The sequence below is a fragment of the Pezoporus wallicus genome, unplaced genomic scaffold, assembly GCF_028554395.1.
Source record: "Pezoporus wallicus isolate ANWC-B61680 ecotype Strahan unplaced genomic scaffold, APGP_CSIRO_Pwel_v1 contig_13954, whole genome shotgun sequence".
NCBI lineage: Eukaryota > Metazoa > Chordata > Aves > Psittaciformes > Psittacidae > Pezoporus > Pezoporus wallicus.
The window spans coordinates 218,852-236,553 of record NW_026638000.1 but is presented as its reverse complement, the minus strand read 5'-3'; the positions used below and the strand labels follow the sequence as shown (position 1 = coordinate 236,553).

General features: G+C 44.7%; 1 protein-coding gene across 2 annotated transcripts in view; it reads left to right on the top strand.

The window, feature by feature from the left end:
• Nucleotides 1–17,702, top strand: part of INPP5A (inositol polyphosphate-5-phosphatase A) — a 206,193-nt gene that overhangs the window by 161,965 nt on the left and 26,526 nt on the right. For both annotated transcript variants that reach the window (XM_057408655.1, XM_057408656.1), the window contains exons 10-11: nucleotides 7,783–7,878; nucleotides 8,203–8,277. In XM_057408655.1, the coding sequence (XP_057264638.1) occupies nucleotides 7,783–7,878; nucleotides 8,203–8,277 (171 nt within the window). The remainder of the gene's footprint in view (nucleotides 1–7,782; nucleotides 7,879–8,202; nucleotides 8,278–17,702) is intronic.

Sequence of the window (17,702 nt, the reverse complement as noted above, 5' to 3'; positions counted from 1 at the left end):
ATTGGAAGCTGCTCTGAGGTCTCCCCAGAGCCTTCTCTTCTCCAGGCTGAACAAGCCCAGCTCTTACATCTCTTACAGCTGTTAGAAATGAAGAAACATGGGATCAGTGATGTGAAGTGCCAAGAATGTAAACCAACACCGAACAAAATTCTTTGGTGCTTCTTGACTCACTTCCAGATCAGGACACTGCAGGGTTCCCAGTAACTGGGTCTGTCAGTGCTGTTCTTGGCCATCTCATGGCACTGATGGGTGCACTGCCCACTACAGCTGCTGCACAGTGCTCAGTGCAGTAATTCCATGTTATCGCACTCGGAACTAAGAGCAAGCCTCAGAAACTCCCATGCAGCATTTTGTTCCACCGACTAGCACTGCCAGAAAGAGTTAATTCCAGAGTTTGCCCTTTAAATGATCAGGAGTTTTGTACCAAATCCGTGATGTGACATAGTTCAGGATAAAGGCTTGGCTTCTGAAGAGTGAGACCCTTTGGCTTCCACAAAGTAGACTTACAACAGTGGGTATCATCTATGCATTGGGTGACGCACTCCCATTACACTGTTCACTAGTATTTTTTGCCCTTGTCTTCTATTAAGCTTATCCTCCAAAATGAAAATTGGAGCTGACTTTAAGCACCTGAAATGTTGGGCAGGTCTGAAATCAAGCCGCTTACCTACCTAAAATCTACCTAAAGGCTCTCTGCCCTTAGGCAGACACTGGCTGCTTCTACTCACAAAGTGAGAAATACCGAGAAGTACAACTTTGGTTTGATTCCTGTGATGCACAACAGCAAAATGAATGTCCCTTAAAGAACAAGGGAATTGCAGCCATTGAACATGAAGGTGACCTGCATGAGGCAGGTTCGTGTTCCAGGGTGCCAGCAGCGGGGGCCTGTGCTCTTCCCAAGTCTGAGCGCAACCATGAGACAGATGTGTGCCCTCCACATCATCAGGTAACCTTAGGTATGTGCACCAAAGTGGGAGAGATGTTAATACTCTTCCATCGTTTCCCATAGCTGGGCAAAGGACATGTTCCCTCTGAGTTAATTTTACTTGTTAAGGGAGAAAACGTGACAGGAAAATAATTCCCACTTCACTCTGTTTGTCTGACCTGAACCAGTTGGGAGTGGGAAATTCACTGTGTTAACTGGAATGATCTGTACAGTGTTATGGTGAGACTAAAATTTGGCTGATCAGGTGATGCCTTGCTGATGCAACATGTGGATGATTTCCTTGCTGTATTTTCCCCTTTCTGTGATTTTTCAGCCTCCCTGATTCAACTCCTTTTCATCCTGCCGTATCTTACTCATTTCTCATCAATGTACTCCCTGTCTGGTTCCACATCATTTGCTCCTTTATTCACTTTTGAAATGGAATGTGAGTCCAGCAGCCTGTAAATTTAAATAATCCTTTTCACCTAGTTATGGTCAAGTGTCTCAGAGAACCATGAGGTGGGATTGCTGAACTGTGCTCCTCTCCCATCTGCTCCCACACAGCCTCCAAGCAGTTTGCTGCAGCAACACCGTAATCTGAACATGCTGAGAGGTTGGGCTCTAACAGGTCCCCAGGCTTATGCTTATTGAACAAGACACAAACCATCACTGAATTCACCTGTTCCCAGGAGCACTTACCCCCACATTAAAATACATGCTTTTTGGATAAAATAAATGAAGGATATCTTTGTAAAATAGTGTGCAAGGTGTGAACCTAAGGTTTACTATAATCTCCCTGGTAAGAGGGTCAGATTGATTGACAGATCAGTACCTGTATGACACATACACAATGCCCAGTAAAAAGACAGGAAATGCATAAAAAGCAGTTGTGGGGTGAAACAGTTGATGTGCAGAGCAGGCAATAGGGTAGCATGTTCACTTACTGCATCTTTTCACTACCCCTAGTATGGCAGCTTCGCATCCTCTCTGGTGTGGTTACTGATGGTATAAAGAAGGAAGGGTTTTGAGGCGCTGGCACAGGGTGCCCAGAGAAGCTGTGGCTGCCCCATCCCTGGCAGTGTTCAAGACCAGGGTGGACACAGGGGCTTGGGGCAAGCTGCTCTAGTGGAAGAGGCCCCTGCCCGTGGCAGGGGTTAGAGCTGGAGGAGCTTTTAGTCAGGCATTGGAACAGGCTGCCCAGGGCAGGGCTGCAGTCACCGTCCCTGCAAGTGTTCACACAGCATGGAGACGAGGCCTCAGCGCCATGGGGCAGTGGTGGCCTTGGCAGTGCTGGGAACGGTTGGACTGGATGACCTTGAAGGGCTTTTCCAGCCTGGCTGATTCTGTGAATTCTCTTCCCACCCAAACCATTCTAGGATGTGCTCGCAGGTGGCAGAGCTGGGGCTGCTGTAAACTGCCTGCCAGGTTAAATCAGTCCTGAAATGAATACAGGCACCAGTGATATGTGATTGGCATGGATTTGCCATCAGAAAACAGACCATACACTTGCAGGAGCACTCTGAAGGCTTTGCACTCCATCCCACCCAGCCCCTCAGGATCCCGCTGCCCTAGGTGAGAGCTCACCCGTCTGGCAATACTCAAAGAGAAAGCAGGTTTGCATCTTGATACTCAAGTGACTTCTCATTAATGCTTTGTTATATGTGTTCTTTATTCAGCTAATATTTATCTCACTGCTGAGTTAAATTCCTGTTCCTGGAAGCTTATTAGTATTAAAAGCATAGCAACTTCTCTGAGACCTTATTGCTACTTACACATACGTGAAGTTAACACAAGTTAATATACAGCGTAAGGGATATCTTTTCAAGTAAAAGCGTCTCTCTCATCAGACAGTTTTGCCTGCTTTCCATTGGGGAATTCAGCTCTGCCATTTCCTAATTGTTCTCATCAGCTCTGTGGCCGAATGCCTCTGCCCCCTGTGTAGAACGAACTGAAGTCTCCATTTTGGTGGCAGGTAGTTTAAAAAGCACCTGGAGCTAAACACACAACTTCACTGGCTCAGGAAGTTACACTTGCTGTGGAGGAAATCGCATCAACCCCTCAGAGGCAAGGAGGAGCCCAAACAAGGCAGATGTTCCTGTTATTCCCAAAGTAGCAAGTCTTTTACCTTGCTGGTTGCTCCAAATAGAGTTTGCATCCAGATGGTAATTAAAAAACCGTTTGGTTATCCTCATTTAGCGTCAGATTGATTTGGAGTTTTGAGCAGCATTTCAGGAGCAGCTTTTCACTGTCAGGTGATACCTGTGCCTACGTCTTCTCTGTCCTGCCAGAACCCACAGTGTACGTAACCAGAATGAAACCAAGTGGCTTCCATTTAACTGATCTGGTTGCTCAGGCCCTTATTTTAGCTGGCTCATGTCAGGTTCTTCCGCCCATGCACTGCTGTGCTGGCACGAGTAGCAGCACGCATGGTGCAGTCCATGCGGCTTCTGGGAAATTGCAAGTGCCTTTCTCTTTTCTTTTTAAGAAGAATTCAAAGTCCTGGGAAGTCCCGAGGGAGGAGTTCGGGTCACTGGGAAGCGCACCCTCAGGGTCAGGTGAGGAGGCAGTAGGAAAGCTGGAGCCTGTATGTGCGTGGATTTTTTCCCTTTCTCTCCCAGAAGAGTTTGTTCTGCAGTGACAGACACGCAGGGGCTGAGGCGCACATCAGGAGGGGACTCGGGAGCCGAGGGGATGCCCAGAAAGCAGGAGTGCAAAACCAGTGAACGTGAGGTGCGGTTTGCAGCAGAGGAGCGCTGCTGGCAGGGACAGCAGAGCAGGTGCCAGCCCTGCAGAGGCTTTCATACAGACATGAGAAAAAGAAACCCTATCATACATACTGTAGGACATTGTGAGTGGGTTGCGTATGTAACACAGTTGTTCTAATGCCTTTTTACTGTAAGTTTGCAGAAACAGTCTAAAACATTTTGATGTGGTGTGTGTCTATGGCAGCAGCTGTATTCTGACATGAATACATTTGATGTAAATGCATTTATGCTGTAAATCAAAAGGTTTCCAGTTTCTGAGGATTGCAGAGATTAGAAGAAATTCTAGGTTTGTCTCTTGCCAACGTAAAGACCCTTCACTCCCAGCTTTGCAGAATAGGACACTTTGATTGCGTTCTAAGGCAGTTATCAGAAAAGTTCTCACGATGATTTACAATTTGATGACATAAATTATTACAAAGGATTATATTTAAAATACTGTGGAGCTTCTGCCTGTGGGCAGTGTATATGAAAGTGGGAGTAAGACCCAGCAGTGTTTGCTAAGCACAGGCTGAATACCCAGTTCTCCTTCAGCTCTGAATCCTCCTCTCCTGCAAACTTTTTAACCAAATCTTGTTTCCAAAGCAGAAAGAAGTTTTTAAGCAGATAATGTGGGTAGAGTTTTGATGCCTGATTTCCCCTCTTCTGACTTTGTAAAAGGGTACCTCTGAGGGAATACCCAGAAGGAAACAGTGTGGTTTTATAGCATTTTGATTTCCTTTAGCAGCGACAAAAACTCCCTTCAAGAGTAGTCTTGTCTCAAAGGGCACATGTTCCCCAAAGTTTTCTGCTTGGGTGACTACGACTTTGTAGAAATTGAAATGAGGAGGAAAAAAGAAGTGCTCCAGCTTGTATAAGAAATGAACCTTTGCCCAATCACTTTTTGTCTGTGAATAAGGTAACGTTGTGTGTGTGTGAAATTTGAAAGCAATAAGGTATGTGGGTCCTTTCTCTGTATTGGTTCTCAAGAGTTGATCGCGGGGTTTTTTCTTTGGGAGCGGGCCTGAAGTTGTGAGATAATGCAGCTCAGAAAAAGAAATGCTCTCAAGCAGATGCCTTTAAGAGACAGAAATCATGAATTTCTTGAATTGCAACTGCTCTGGGGGTGGCTACAATGACTTTTTGACAGTGACAGTAACTCTGCCTTGTCTTTTCGAGCCCTTCTTTGGCCCATTCACTCTGGAAAGCTGCTTAAGCACCCTTAAGCGCATTAGCATTTGGATGCTCGGGGACCGTATTGACCCTCATTTGGAAAGTTTAAATGAGTGAAAGATGGAGCGATTTGTTAGGGCTTTAGAAACCAGCTTTAGAGAGTGGCGGGTTTTCCGCTTTGGTTTGTTCGAGTGCTTGTTCTAATCTGGTGCGCTGGTTAAAGGCGACCAGACTGATTTGTGACACATGAGCCCAAAGCGCTATTTTTTTGGGCTTGACCCGATTAGCTCATCTGTGCCTTGAATTTCAATGGCCCGCGTCGGAGGGAGCACTTTGGGAATGGCTCGCTGGTGGATTACCTCACCGGGTCCGCGTCGACACAGATGGCAGAGCGGTAATTACGTGTGCAACTGACAAAAGGGATCCTGCGGGATGGGGAGGATGCGAGGGATGTGCTGGAAATAAGGGGTACCAGACACGCAGATAAGTGGTACGAGACGTGTACTTCCCTGGTGGCCGTGTGCCTCTCCTCCTCCTCCCAGGCAGAGGCAGGTTGAGCTCCTGCCAGCCCCTGACCTCTCTCCTCCCAGGCCTTTCTTACAGATCCCGCAGCAGGGGTGAAGTTCTCAAAGGCAGCCCGCAGCTGTGTCCATGTCACCAGCACTCCTGTCCTCAGTGAAAACTGAGTTCACAGCCACCTTTGGCCCTGTCAGTGCTGTGAGCATGTCGAGGTGTTTAGGATAAACCAGAGTTAGATGTTTGTAATCTGTAGACATGGCACTGCTTTTGGGGGGAGAAACAAAAAAATATCCATCAGGAAGGGGCGTTGTTTATTCAGCGAGATGGGGAATCAGCGCCCCTTCAGCTCATAGACTTGATAAAAGCCATCAGACTCAGATTTTATTTTTCAGTGAAGTTGTCCTTTAAAGATGCAGTTGTCCTTTAAAAGAAAGCTTGTTGCTTTCTGGTCGTCCTGGGCAGCACACGAGGACCTTTATCAATGATCGTTTTGTAATCATAGCATCACAGGCTGCTTTGGTTTGGAAAGGACCTTAAGGCTCATGCAATTCCAACCCCCTGCCATGGGCAGGGACACCTTCCACTAGACCTTCCAAGCTGCATCCAACCTGGCCTTTATGTCTTCCTAGAAAACGGGGGCAAAAAGTCCATTGACAGATTGTTCCTGTTGTAGCACCGGTCACCTCAGCTGAGATCTCAAATACTTGCAAGCAGGTGGATTTTTGTTCAAATACATGTTTGGCATGTATTTCTTGCCTTGGAATAGATTCAGAATGGGGAGCTGAGAAGTACACCACAGCTTCATGGCATCATGTCTGATAGATGCTGCACTTCTAATAATGAATCCCAATATAAATATAGATTTATATTTGTAAGAGAAGCATGTAGTAGGATGTGTAATTCTATTACCCTATTACTGCAGAATATACTTATATGTGAATATTACGCACAGTGAAAATCTGTTGTCTGGCCATTATGAAAAGGAGTGGGACAGACAGAGCAGGGAAGTCACCTTGTAGCCTCTTCTTGACCAAGTTATTTTCTTTATTATGCTTTTATTAAGAACCTCCAATAAAATAAGCTTTTGCCCAGGGTAGTCTTTGGCAATGTAGTCGTCCAGGGCTGTGCATAGATCCTGTCAGTAGCTCGTGCCGTGGCTGTACCAGGGGATGCTGAACTGGGTTGGGGTGTGGATGCTCATCTTCACTGCTTCCTCCCTGCCTTCGAGTAACACCAAGGTTTTCTCAGTTCCCCTTCCTTGTGGTTTCCAGCACCAGGCAGATGGGCTGGGGCAGAGTTAATATCCACTAGCTTTGCCCAAGCACTTGGTTAAGCCTGCCCGCCCCTCAGTTCGGATGTAGTCTATTTCTGCATTTTAAAGCACTTAACATACTTAAAGCTTCACTAAAATTAGAGGTTCAGTGAATCCAAAGTATATTTTTAAATTAAATACGTGCCCAAATGCTTTGCTGAAAGCTCCAGATTTTCACCTGTTACAGCGCAACAGAGAAAGCCCTTCAAACAACTTGTCGTGTGTTACCTCTGGGTAGCTTTGATGAATGCTGAAGTTGGGCCTCAAACAGGTGAATGGCAAGTGAACTGAGGCCTGGCACTTCCTTGGGAGTTCAGATGTCTGTGCCTGGTCAAGTGGTGATTGGTGGTAAGTTTCAGGCACCTGGTCCTCAAAATATCCCATCCCTGCAATGTTCCTATCCCTGACAGTGTTCAAGGGCAGGTTGGACACAGGGGCTTGGAGCAAGCTGCTCTAGTGGAAGGGGTCCCTGCCCGTGGCAGGGGTTGGAGCTGGAGGAGTTTTAAGGTCCCTTCAACACAAACCAGGCTGGGATTCTGTGGTACGTAGAGACATGATGTTGCCTCTTATTTAAAAGGATGATGAATGGGGAATTTGCTTTGCAGAGTAAACTGTGAAACTTACCATCAGGTTGCATGAGCATTGCTTGGACTTCAAAATTATACTTGGAACATGAGTTGACAAGGTCAAAGTGTTTGCAGTCAGGAGCCAACCCGCAGAGCTGTCATGCCAATGTAGTTACCAGCTTTTAAGAACACTGTTCAGAAACCAGCAGGGCTGTGGAGTCATTAGTGTAGGAAGTGGCCTTTGAGGATGTTTGCACCTAATGCATGATACAGCATCAGACCTGTGAAAGAACCTGGGTGCATGGTGAGTATTTGCTTTATCTGATTGATATTTTCTTAATATTGCCTATTTCTGTCCAAATGGTAATAAACAGTTTTAAATCTGCCATGAGGGGAAGTGACTTAAACGAGCAATGCTTTGTACTTTGACCTGCACCAAACGCTGTTCTCAGGTGTGCACGGGAGATACAGAGATTGATACAGTTCAATTAAACGTGGCCTTATGTTGCCTAAAGCATTTCCCTGTGTCCCTCTGCTCTCCGTTAGACGCTGTGTGCGAAGGCCACGATGCAGACCGTGCGGGCGGCTGACACCAATGAAGTGGTCAAGCTCATATTTCGGGAATCTGATAATGACCGAAAGGTAAACAGCGGAATGCCCTCTGTCCCCTGGGTAAACAGAGACGCTGTCAGTGCTCCTTCCTGCTCCGCAAAGCAGGAATATAGTTGTTTCCAGCTGATAATTTAACGGGAGGGGAGGGATCTTGATTGTCCCACCTAATGCTCAGTTAATTGGATCTCTGTAAGTGATTGCCAGTCACTCAGGCTGACAGGGAGCTTTGGACGTGGGGAGCTGCCACATGGTTTTCAAGGGTTGCATGTCTTCGAACAGGTCATTGCAGCATCTGTGCACTGGGGAGCTGAGTCCAGGAGCTTCACTAACCTTTCTTCTCTATGTTTTTTTCAGGTCATGCTACAATTAGAAAAGAAGCTCTTTGACTATTTTAATCAAGATGTATTTAGAGATAACAACGGCACCGCGGTAAGTTCATTGCTAAATACTTTCGAAGGAATAAGTTGGAAGCTCCCATAAAGATTGTGTTTCTCTGCCCAGCCCTTTCTTTTCATCAGCCCTCTTGTCTGCAGAAAGAGAAGAGATAGATTATTAACACAGTAACTGCTCCTCACTTAGCCAGTTATCTTGCATACAGCTTCTTAACTTTGGCATCTCTTCACCTGCTTTTGCACAGAAAAAAATGTAAATTATATGCACATGACAGCACATTTTTCTTCTCTGCCCTCTGGTCTGCATTTCTTCAAGCATCCTGTTTCATTCCTAGTTCTTCATTGTGCACCATAATAAGCTAGGACAAGCCCTTAATGCCAGGCTGTTCTGAAAATACCTGGTCTGCTGAGCGTACAAAGAATAATAAAAACATGTGAATAAATAGAATAGAAAGCTCAAAGCCTGCAGCCGACTGGCACTGGTTGAGCAATCATATAGGGCTCCCTATGAGGAGAAAGCAGACAGGAACACTGATGTTCTGAGCTGCAATGAGGACTGTGATTTTTCTGTGGAGAATGGCTTTGTATCTTCTTTAAGGTGATTTTATTTCAAAATGTACCCACTTCATTCTGGAAGGTCTCTGTATCACTGCTTGCAGCTTTCCCAATTTCATCTGAGGTTTCTAGGGGTTATGTGTCTGAAGGAACAACACTAAGCATCAAAAAAAAGCCCAAACCAAAAGTGAATAGTTACAGTTGTGCACAGATAAACATCAGGAATGTGCACACTGTGCGTGGGAGCCTTATTGCAGATGTCATGGGCCAGACCCTCTGCTTGTGAAAATCGGACCAGCTTCACTGTCATCAGCGGAGCTATGCTAGCGTGTGCTAGATCTTGAGTGTAAGCCAATGACATTGGTCTTTTGAGTATCCTGAGCTATATGAATAGCGCAGGCTGCACTAAACAAAGAAAACCTGCAGAAAACTGTGTGTCAGAGCCATCTGTTGACGTCCATCCTGCTCGTTGGATGCTGTCCCTTCTCACAGCATGTCTGGTTTGTGGGGCATGTGTGCAGGCAGCACATCTTCAAAACACAGTTACTGTGAGATAGCTTGGCTTGGGTTTGGTCTTAAATTTACAAGGTAGATGAACCCTTTGGAAATATGGGACGTTTCTTTCACTGATGTTTTGCAGCTTGGGGGATATTGAATTCAAGGTGATAGCACTAATCCCAATTCCTGTTTCCATATTAATCCCATCCCAGTCCCAGATTTCCCTCTACATGTATGGTTATCATAATTTTTTAACTTTTTTTAAACCCATCAAATATGCCATTTTTCTATTTTCCCAGTACACTTCTGAAGCAGAGCAAAGCTATTCCTGCTGCTGCCATTTCCCACATCCTGGTGGTATTTCCAATGATCTGTGGTTGCCTTTCCATACCTGGACGTGGTGTGGGAAGGCATAGGCAGAATCTCACTTAAGCACATTCCATTTCAAAATCAGCAGTCATTTCATTCATGCACCAAGAAGCAGGAAATCTTCCAGATCAAACATGGAAGGAAAAGATAAACGATATAATGAGCCATTGGAGATAATCTAATCTTCATGGTCTAGTTAAACACGCAGCACCATGATCACTAAAAACAAACTACCTATCTAAAAGGATAAATGTGTCTGTGCCGAATTCAACCCAAAAAATCCATCGCATCCTTCATCAACCGCCGGTCTTGTACCAGCCTGACAGAAATTTAATTCAAGCTGGCTCCTGAAAATAATTATTGTATTTTAAGAGTAGTAATCATTGGTCGGGACATGATTGAATGTGTCCATGCCTATTGACTTTTTCTATGATTTATAGCTTTGTTTAGTCGATATTCCCATCGAAATTGTATAATTAATTATAAGTGGAGCTGTCAGGTCTGCAGGATGGAGTGCCCTGATGAGTATTTGGGAAGATTAAATTTTCCTTAGCTGTACCAATGCAAGGCTTGGGAATTTTCACAGCACTCTGGCTGCTGGATAAAGATGTTTTCTGTGTGTTTAGCAACTGCTTTAGCTCAAAATCCATTGATTTTTCCAAGGGTATTTTTTTCTTTATCAGAGTGGTGTCTCTTCAGTAACACTGGAATGTGTACAGATGTGACAAGACCTGACAAATATTTATTATCAACAGGCTACTTTATCATTGTCCATACACAGTTGTTCCTTCTTTTTTACATTGTAATCAACAAAAAAAGAATCTTAAGATAGATTTATAAAAATGAGCATTTTTTTATGAAAAATGTGGTATAGATACAAATTATCTGTTCAACAGAAATTCGGTTTGAAATGTACCCAGTAATCTGTCAGGTCTAATTTCTCCAAACTAATCTGTGGCTTATCCAGATTTATCTGCAGCTTATTCCAAAGTTAGCTTAGCAATTACCTGTATTTATTACCTCGAGGTGCAATGGCCATTTTGTATGATTTTATTTCAGAAGGAAACACCCAGATTTATCCAGCTGAGTTGAGATAGAAAAAGGGCAAAACAATTGTAGCAGTAATGTGAAACTGTCTTAATATTTAATTGGCATGTTCTGAATTGTACATCAGAGTTACAGTGCATCAGGTGGACCAGGGTGTAACTCCTGTAACTACAACAGAACTATGGTATCTGGGTGCTACAAGGAGGGATGTTACAGAGCAGCAGTGTGAAAGGTCGGACAAGAGGAGGCACAACAAGTAGAGTTTCACCTTAGTGTCAGACAGGTTCCAGTTTAAGTTAACAGGATCCCAGCCTGGTTTGTGTTGGAAGTGACCTTAAAGCTCACCCAGCTCCAACCCCTGCCACGGGCAGGAACCCCTTCCACTGGAGCACCTTGCTCCAAGCCCCTGTGTCCAACCTGGCCTTGAACACTGCCAGGGATGGGGCAGCCACAGCTTCTCTGGGCACCCTGTGCCAGCGCCTCAGCACCCTCACAGGGAAGAGCTTCTGCCTAAGAGCTCATCTCAGTCTCCCCTCTGGCAGGTTAAAGCCATTGCCCTTGGCCTGTCCCTGCAGGCCCTTGTCCCAAGCCCCTCTCCAGCTTTTCTGCAGCCCCTTCAGGCACTGGAGCTGCTCTAAGGTCTCCCCTTCAGGAGCCTTCTCTTCTCCAGGCTGCCCCAGCCCAGCTCTCTCAGCCTGGCTCCAGAGCAGAGCTGCTCCAGCCCTCGCAGCATCTCCATGGCCTCCTCTGGCCTTGCTCCAACAGCTCCACGTCCCTCTTGTGCTGCTGCCCCAGAGCTGGATCAGGGCTGCAGGGGGGGTCTCCCCTTCATGCAGCAGAGGGGCAGGATCCCCTCCCTGAGCTGCTGCTCACGCTCTGGGGGTGCACCCAGCACACGGGGGAATTCTGGTCTCAAGCGCACACTGAAGCCGGGTCATGGGGAGCTTCTCCTCACCCAACACCCCAAATCCTCCTCCCCAGGGCTGCTCGTCCAGTCTCCCCCAGCCTGTAGTTGTTGCTTTTGGGTTAGAAAAAGCTGGTCTCCTCTGATTTGTTGATGGGCTACAGCCAAGATGTGCTGTGCACCACGATTGTGTCCTTCTGCTCCAGAGATGTGCCCGTGAACAGTGCGCAGAGAACACAGGAGGCTTCTCTGGTCTGAACTGATTAGTCAGTTAAATAAATATATTGAAGTGTGTAAGAACTTGTAATTACTATAGGGGAATTATTTAATGATCAGAAATAGTTTTGTAATCTTTAACCGCAATCAGAAATGAGAAGTGGTGCATGCGTTCCTATCTTTCCTATCAACCATTTTAAAGGCTCAGCCCAGATAGAAATTAACATGCTGTCCTTAAGATTTTGACCACAACTGTGTAATGAAAGCGATCTGTGAATTAATTGGCTTCGGACTTGAGCCCCATGTTATTCCTACTAAAATCACGATCTCCTTTGTCATGGAGGTTCGTGGGAACTGGTGACTGCTTACAAAGCTGAGCTGACACTGGTTGTCCCTGTGTCCTGCTCTCCTCTGCTGCCCACGGCAGGGACTGTCCCTGGGCAGCGCCAACCTCAGTGGGTAGCAGCCAGGAGAGGTTGGACCAAGGGTGCCAGCCCACAACAGCTCCTGCGTGATTGATGGTTCAGAGGACACTGCCGTTATCACCAGCGTTAATACCAACACAGACTCGACATGGTTACTCAGGAAAGCTCAGATAGTCATGGAAGTGGTTCCATTTCTTATCATAATTGTTATTACAATGGGGAAGAATAAGCCAAGAGCTTCACCCCGCTGCCAGCGGTCCTTCAGCAGAGCTCTTGCTGTAGCGAACAAACGGTAAACTTCTGCAGCAAGCACATTCTTACTCAGTTTCTGTGTTTTGCGCAGTGAACTCAGTCTTTGAGGATAGATTTCCTTTATTCTGTCTATTTAGTTTGAGCTGATATAGTATGAGGCGAAAACTATAATGTGCTGTAGAAATGGATTGTCGAGGTCTTGTTCTATGCCAAGTAATGATTTAAAGTGACCTGTTATCATGCTGATTAACTTAGGGGTGTTATTGCAAACAGTTCAGGCAAACATACTTTTAAATTATGAGTAATATATTTGTGGGTTTATTAATATTCCCAGGAAATCCTGAAATTATATGCAAGTTGAACAGAAAGGTTTAGTCCATGAGGCATCTTTATTAAGCTTTTTGTGAGAATATGTGTGCTCATGAAGGTTAAAGATCTGGCATCACTGAAAATGTATTAATCAACAGACAAGATATAGCACAATGCACTCTTCCCAATGGCCTTGGCTCTGACCCTTTTAAAGATAATGGGAATACTGTCCACTAAGAACTAGATTATGACGATCAAGTGCATTTCATCAGGGTTTGACTTGAACCATGATCCCAGAGGTGAAAAGGCAGAGGTTTATCCACTGAGACAACCAGCCCCTGTCCAGATAAAATCTTGAATATGATGTATAAGGGCAAATTAGGATAGAGGAAGGAAATTGATTGCTTACGACCATTGTTACCTAGGACTGGTCATAAGGAAATCCTGTGCATCCTGAAACTGCCTCTTTTATTTAAGGTGGTCATCTGAGATGCCTGATTTTTATAAAGTACTAGTAGGAAGATGGCTTTGTGCTCTAGTCCGTTACTCAAAACCAGCATTCCCATGTTTGGAATTACATTTGCTTAAGTAAGTTAGTGGTTAGTTGATATGTCATTGGATAAAGTGCTAATGAGTAATGACAGAGATAGGAAATATTATCACTAAATTGTTCTCACTGGCAAACACAGAGCAATTAGGAAAACCAAAATCTGAGCATGTGAAATACCTAAAAGGGCTACAGCCTCCACTGGAAAAATGTTAGGGGGTACATAATGGGAGAAGGCTGACAGCACTGTTTGTCTAAGTCAGTGTTCAGGTATTACAGGACCAACAGGCCTCGTAAGGCAGTGAGTGCCTTTCAGAACGAGAACTACTGCAGTGCACTTCCTGAGAAGTGCTTGTGTTAGACCCTGGTGCTGGTCCTCAGCTGAGCACGTGCCCGCCTGGGAGGGCCAGCACCACGCCACTGAACCTGCTGTCTTGGCACAGGGTCTGCACCAGGCAGGGTCTCTGGTCATGGTCCTCACACTGCAGCTGCAGCCCTGCTCACAGGGGGTGTGAGGAGCCTGGGAAACGTGGGGAATCAGGCAAGGAGGCAGAGAAGGGAGCTCTAATGAGACAGAGCCAATAGCAGTCTCCAGTAATTACTCTGGTGATCAATAGACATCAAGGGGAAGCGTGGCTCCTTCCAGGCATTTTGAGCTACTTGAATATTTCTGTAACAGAAATATTATTTTTTAAAGGCATTTTTGAGAGCATTTCTAAAAAAGTTGGAATACTTCTTAGAAAGTGTTCATGTCCTCTAAACCTTGAGAATGTCTCTTGAGAGAGAGAGAGGTGTATTGTCAAAACAAGGACAAAACAGAGTTTTCTTGGGGAAGCTTCCACCGAAATCAAAGATTTTCTAAACTAATACAGGCACGAGGAGTCTTTGTGCTGACAGTCTTATACTGCCCATGCCTATTCTGATGTTAAGAAAAGTGTAGTTGGTATAGTTTCTCTGTGTGCCACATATCCACATTTACGGAGGAATTCACAATTTGACAACACTGCCATTCAGGATGTATAGAAAAATCCTCAGAAATACAATAATATACAAGAGCAGTGTAAGTAGTAATTTATAGTCAGTAATTTTGTCTTTTTTCTGTGAAACATGATTTTAAAGAATGGCTTTATTAAGATTCAAAATACACAGTACTGGATCATATTACAAAGTCTTAGCTGGAGAAAACAGTAGCTTTCAAATAAGGCTGGGGCAGAGCTGTGTGTGACATCCTCATGGGTAAGTGGAGGGATCTGTGTTTCCCCAGACCTGCATTTGAAGTCAGAAAACTGCTGAATCAGTTTCTAGATATTTTTCTTTAACTGGAGAGCTGGATGAAATCACTCTATGTCCAAAGTCTCTCGGAAAAAATAATCGTGTGCTACCCCAGCCTGGCAGAGGAGGTTGAAGTGACCAATGCCCACATACTTTAATTCACTAAGGTCATTCCTTTGTGCTTATTTCCTCTTTTTGGTCTGAAACTTCATTTCCCTTTCACAGCTGTGAATTCTCTGGTGGGCCCTGGAGATGGATTTGATAAATGCTGCTAATATCACCTTCTGATCTACCAATGCTCTGACTTTGGTGTGTAGGTCTTGATGAGTAATTGCTGTTGTTCTACTCCAATGACTGAATTAAGTTGCCCTGTTTAAAAGGGTTCATACATGTGTGATTTTAGCCAAGGTGGCCTGTTGCAGCACACCAGTGGACACTGACCTTTCAAAAGTGCCTCATTACTGAAAATGAAGTGAGCAAAATTCCCTTGATTGCTCCAGCTGGCTAAGCTCTGTTATAATCCTTTGATTTTAAATTTTAAGCTACATTTGATTATGTTGCTTAGCATCAAGCTACATAATTCTGAAATTTAGTATTCCAGATAACCATCATCTTTGCCCAAAGTGCCTACTGCTTCACCACATAGAGCCCCATGAGCTATAGGGACAGTGACCTGATGCCCACCCATCCAGCCCTGCTCAGCCTTATCTTACAGAGCAGGGTCTAGGTTCTGCAGGCAGTGCCTGTGCAGGGCTACATGCCCTGGTCTCATGCATTGCCCCCTTCTTCACCCTGGCACAGGAATGCACTTGTACATCATAGCCCTGGCAAGAAAAAGGGAGGCAAGTTGAAACTCTTCAGCAGCTTTGACAGCACAGTTGCCTGGAAAAGCAGCAGTTTGGCAATTCTCTTAGGAGGTGATGGGCACTGCACCTGATGCAGGCAACAGCCCTAAATGCTTTCAATTCTACTCAAATTAAGTAGGGAATATCCCTTACTGCAGATGCAGTCATTCTTTAATTCTCTGCAGAGAACTTCGTTGATACCAAGCCAGTTCCCCTGCAGGTCAAGTAGGAGCTTGAGTACACAAACTGACTGATGCATTTGGCTCATGAAGTTTGCTGAATGGAAATACAGAACTTCAGACTGCAAAATCCTATCAGTAGATTGAGCCTGGTTTTACAATTCATGTTCTGCCCCCTCAGTTTTTTCTCTCAGCCACAGGCCAGGGGATGCTGCTTGTCCATCCTGCATGGCTGCATTTCCCAAGGTGCATCCCCTTGCATCTCATGGGTATCAGCCAGCTATAGATGTACTACTCATACATATGAGTGGTATTTTCATGTGGAAGATATTAATCAAACGTTCATGTTGGGCTGGTCACTGAGCATTTTAGAGCACGTATCTTGACATAACAGCAGCAGCTCAGTGCTTACAGCAGATAAAACATTGGTCCTGCATCATTCTTGCTATCGCTTGGGTATAAATACATTGGTGCAATTAAGTTGAGGGGAAAGAACAGTCTTCTGAACTGCCTGTGACATACAGTTCTGGAATGAACTTCCAGCCACAGCATTTTCAAATCTGTGTAATTGCTCAAATTACCCCAGCACGTCATGTAACGCCTTAAAGATTGGGTTCTTAAGGATGATCTTATAATGAGTGAATTAAATAGAACAATATATTGATTTTTAGGCTCTGAACTTAATTTCTTTGTCATTTTTAAGGCATTTAGAGTGACAGACACACTGATGTTTGCTGTTACAGCACTGACATTGTTCACAATGCTGTTTAGTGTACACTATGGAAATAAGTGAGCAGTTTGTGCTGAAAATGGCCATGGTTAGAGGATTGGGGGGGGGGGGGGGTTGGTGTTTAAATAAAATATTATATGCTTTAAAAGTAAGATTCTGACTGCTCCTCAGTATCATCTGTCCTATAATCATTTTCTTGCATTTTCTGCAGTGCCAAGGAGCTCCAGACACCCATGTGCTTGTCATAAAACAAGTACAGTCATACGATGTCAGGTCTTGTTCCTTCTCTTACTGAGGGAAAGTGATATTTATAACTGTTTGTGATATTTATAACTGTTTGGGCATGTTTGAACAGGGGGTTACAGGTACTGTGACGTAGTCACTTAATAGCTAGGAAAAACAAATCATTTGTTAAAACTGACTATTTAAAATAGAGCATGAAATAAGTCTGGGAAAGTAATCCAGTGAAAATATTTGTTTTACACGTGAGGTGAATTGTCTTCAACAGGCATTCCCTAAATACTTCTTTTGGACACCTAGTTGGGCTTTGATGTCCAGCCGGGTCATCCTGAGGTTTTGGCTTTTTCATTTCAGGGAAAAGATGTCCCTACACCTGGGGGAACTCAGGGAACTGATAGAGAGCAGGGCACACAATACAGCCTTGTTCCTGTTATCTGTCCTCTCTGCCGCAGTGTCAGCAGCTCATCTGCATGGCACAGGCACAACTGCAGCTCATAAACACATCCGAAACTTCTCTGGATAATAACACACATCTGAAGGCTTTGTGCCCTAGCCCCCGGCCTTCATTTAGTTTGCAAGTGTCATTAGAGCAAGAGCAATTTGAACACATAAAATGTTAAAAGTGTGAATTGGTGTGAGAGGACAATGTGTCTATTTACCACTGCCAGCCCTTGGAATGCCCATGAGTAATTTATACCATTGTGTTCTGTGGAGCATTGTTCTGTTATTCAGTCCTTCTGGTTTTCACACTCCAGCAATAGCCTTCTTTCTCCTGATGCTCCTGCTCTCCTGCTCTGATCTGTTTACTTGGCAACAGCATGAAAAATGTATTTGCACTGTAGTAAGAGACAAACACTTCAAAGAAAAGTTTTAATGGGGAGGGCAGATCTTTTCCTGTGCTAGACTTATGCTGGACAGACTTTAAGGTGGAGCAGGAAGGAGATGGTAAGGTTTGTTTTCTTAGCCACTTTGTAAGTATGCATTGTGGCTACACATCTACTCCACATGCTTAAATATAGGATCACAGCTTAGAAGCACTCAAGGTAAAGCATTTTTTCCTGAAGTATGTTGAGA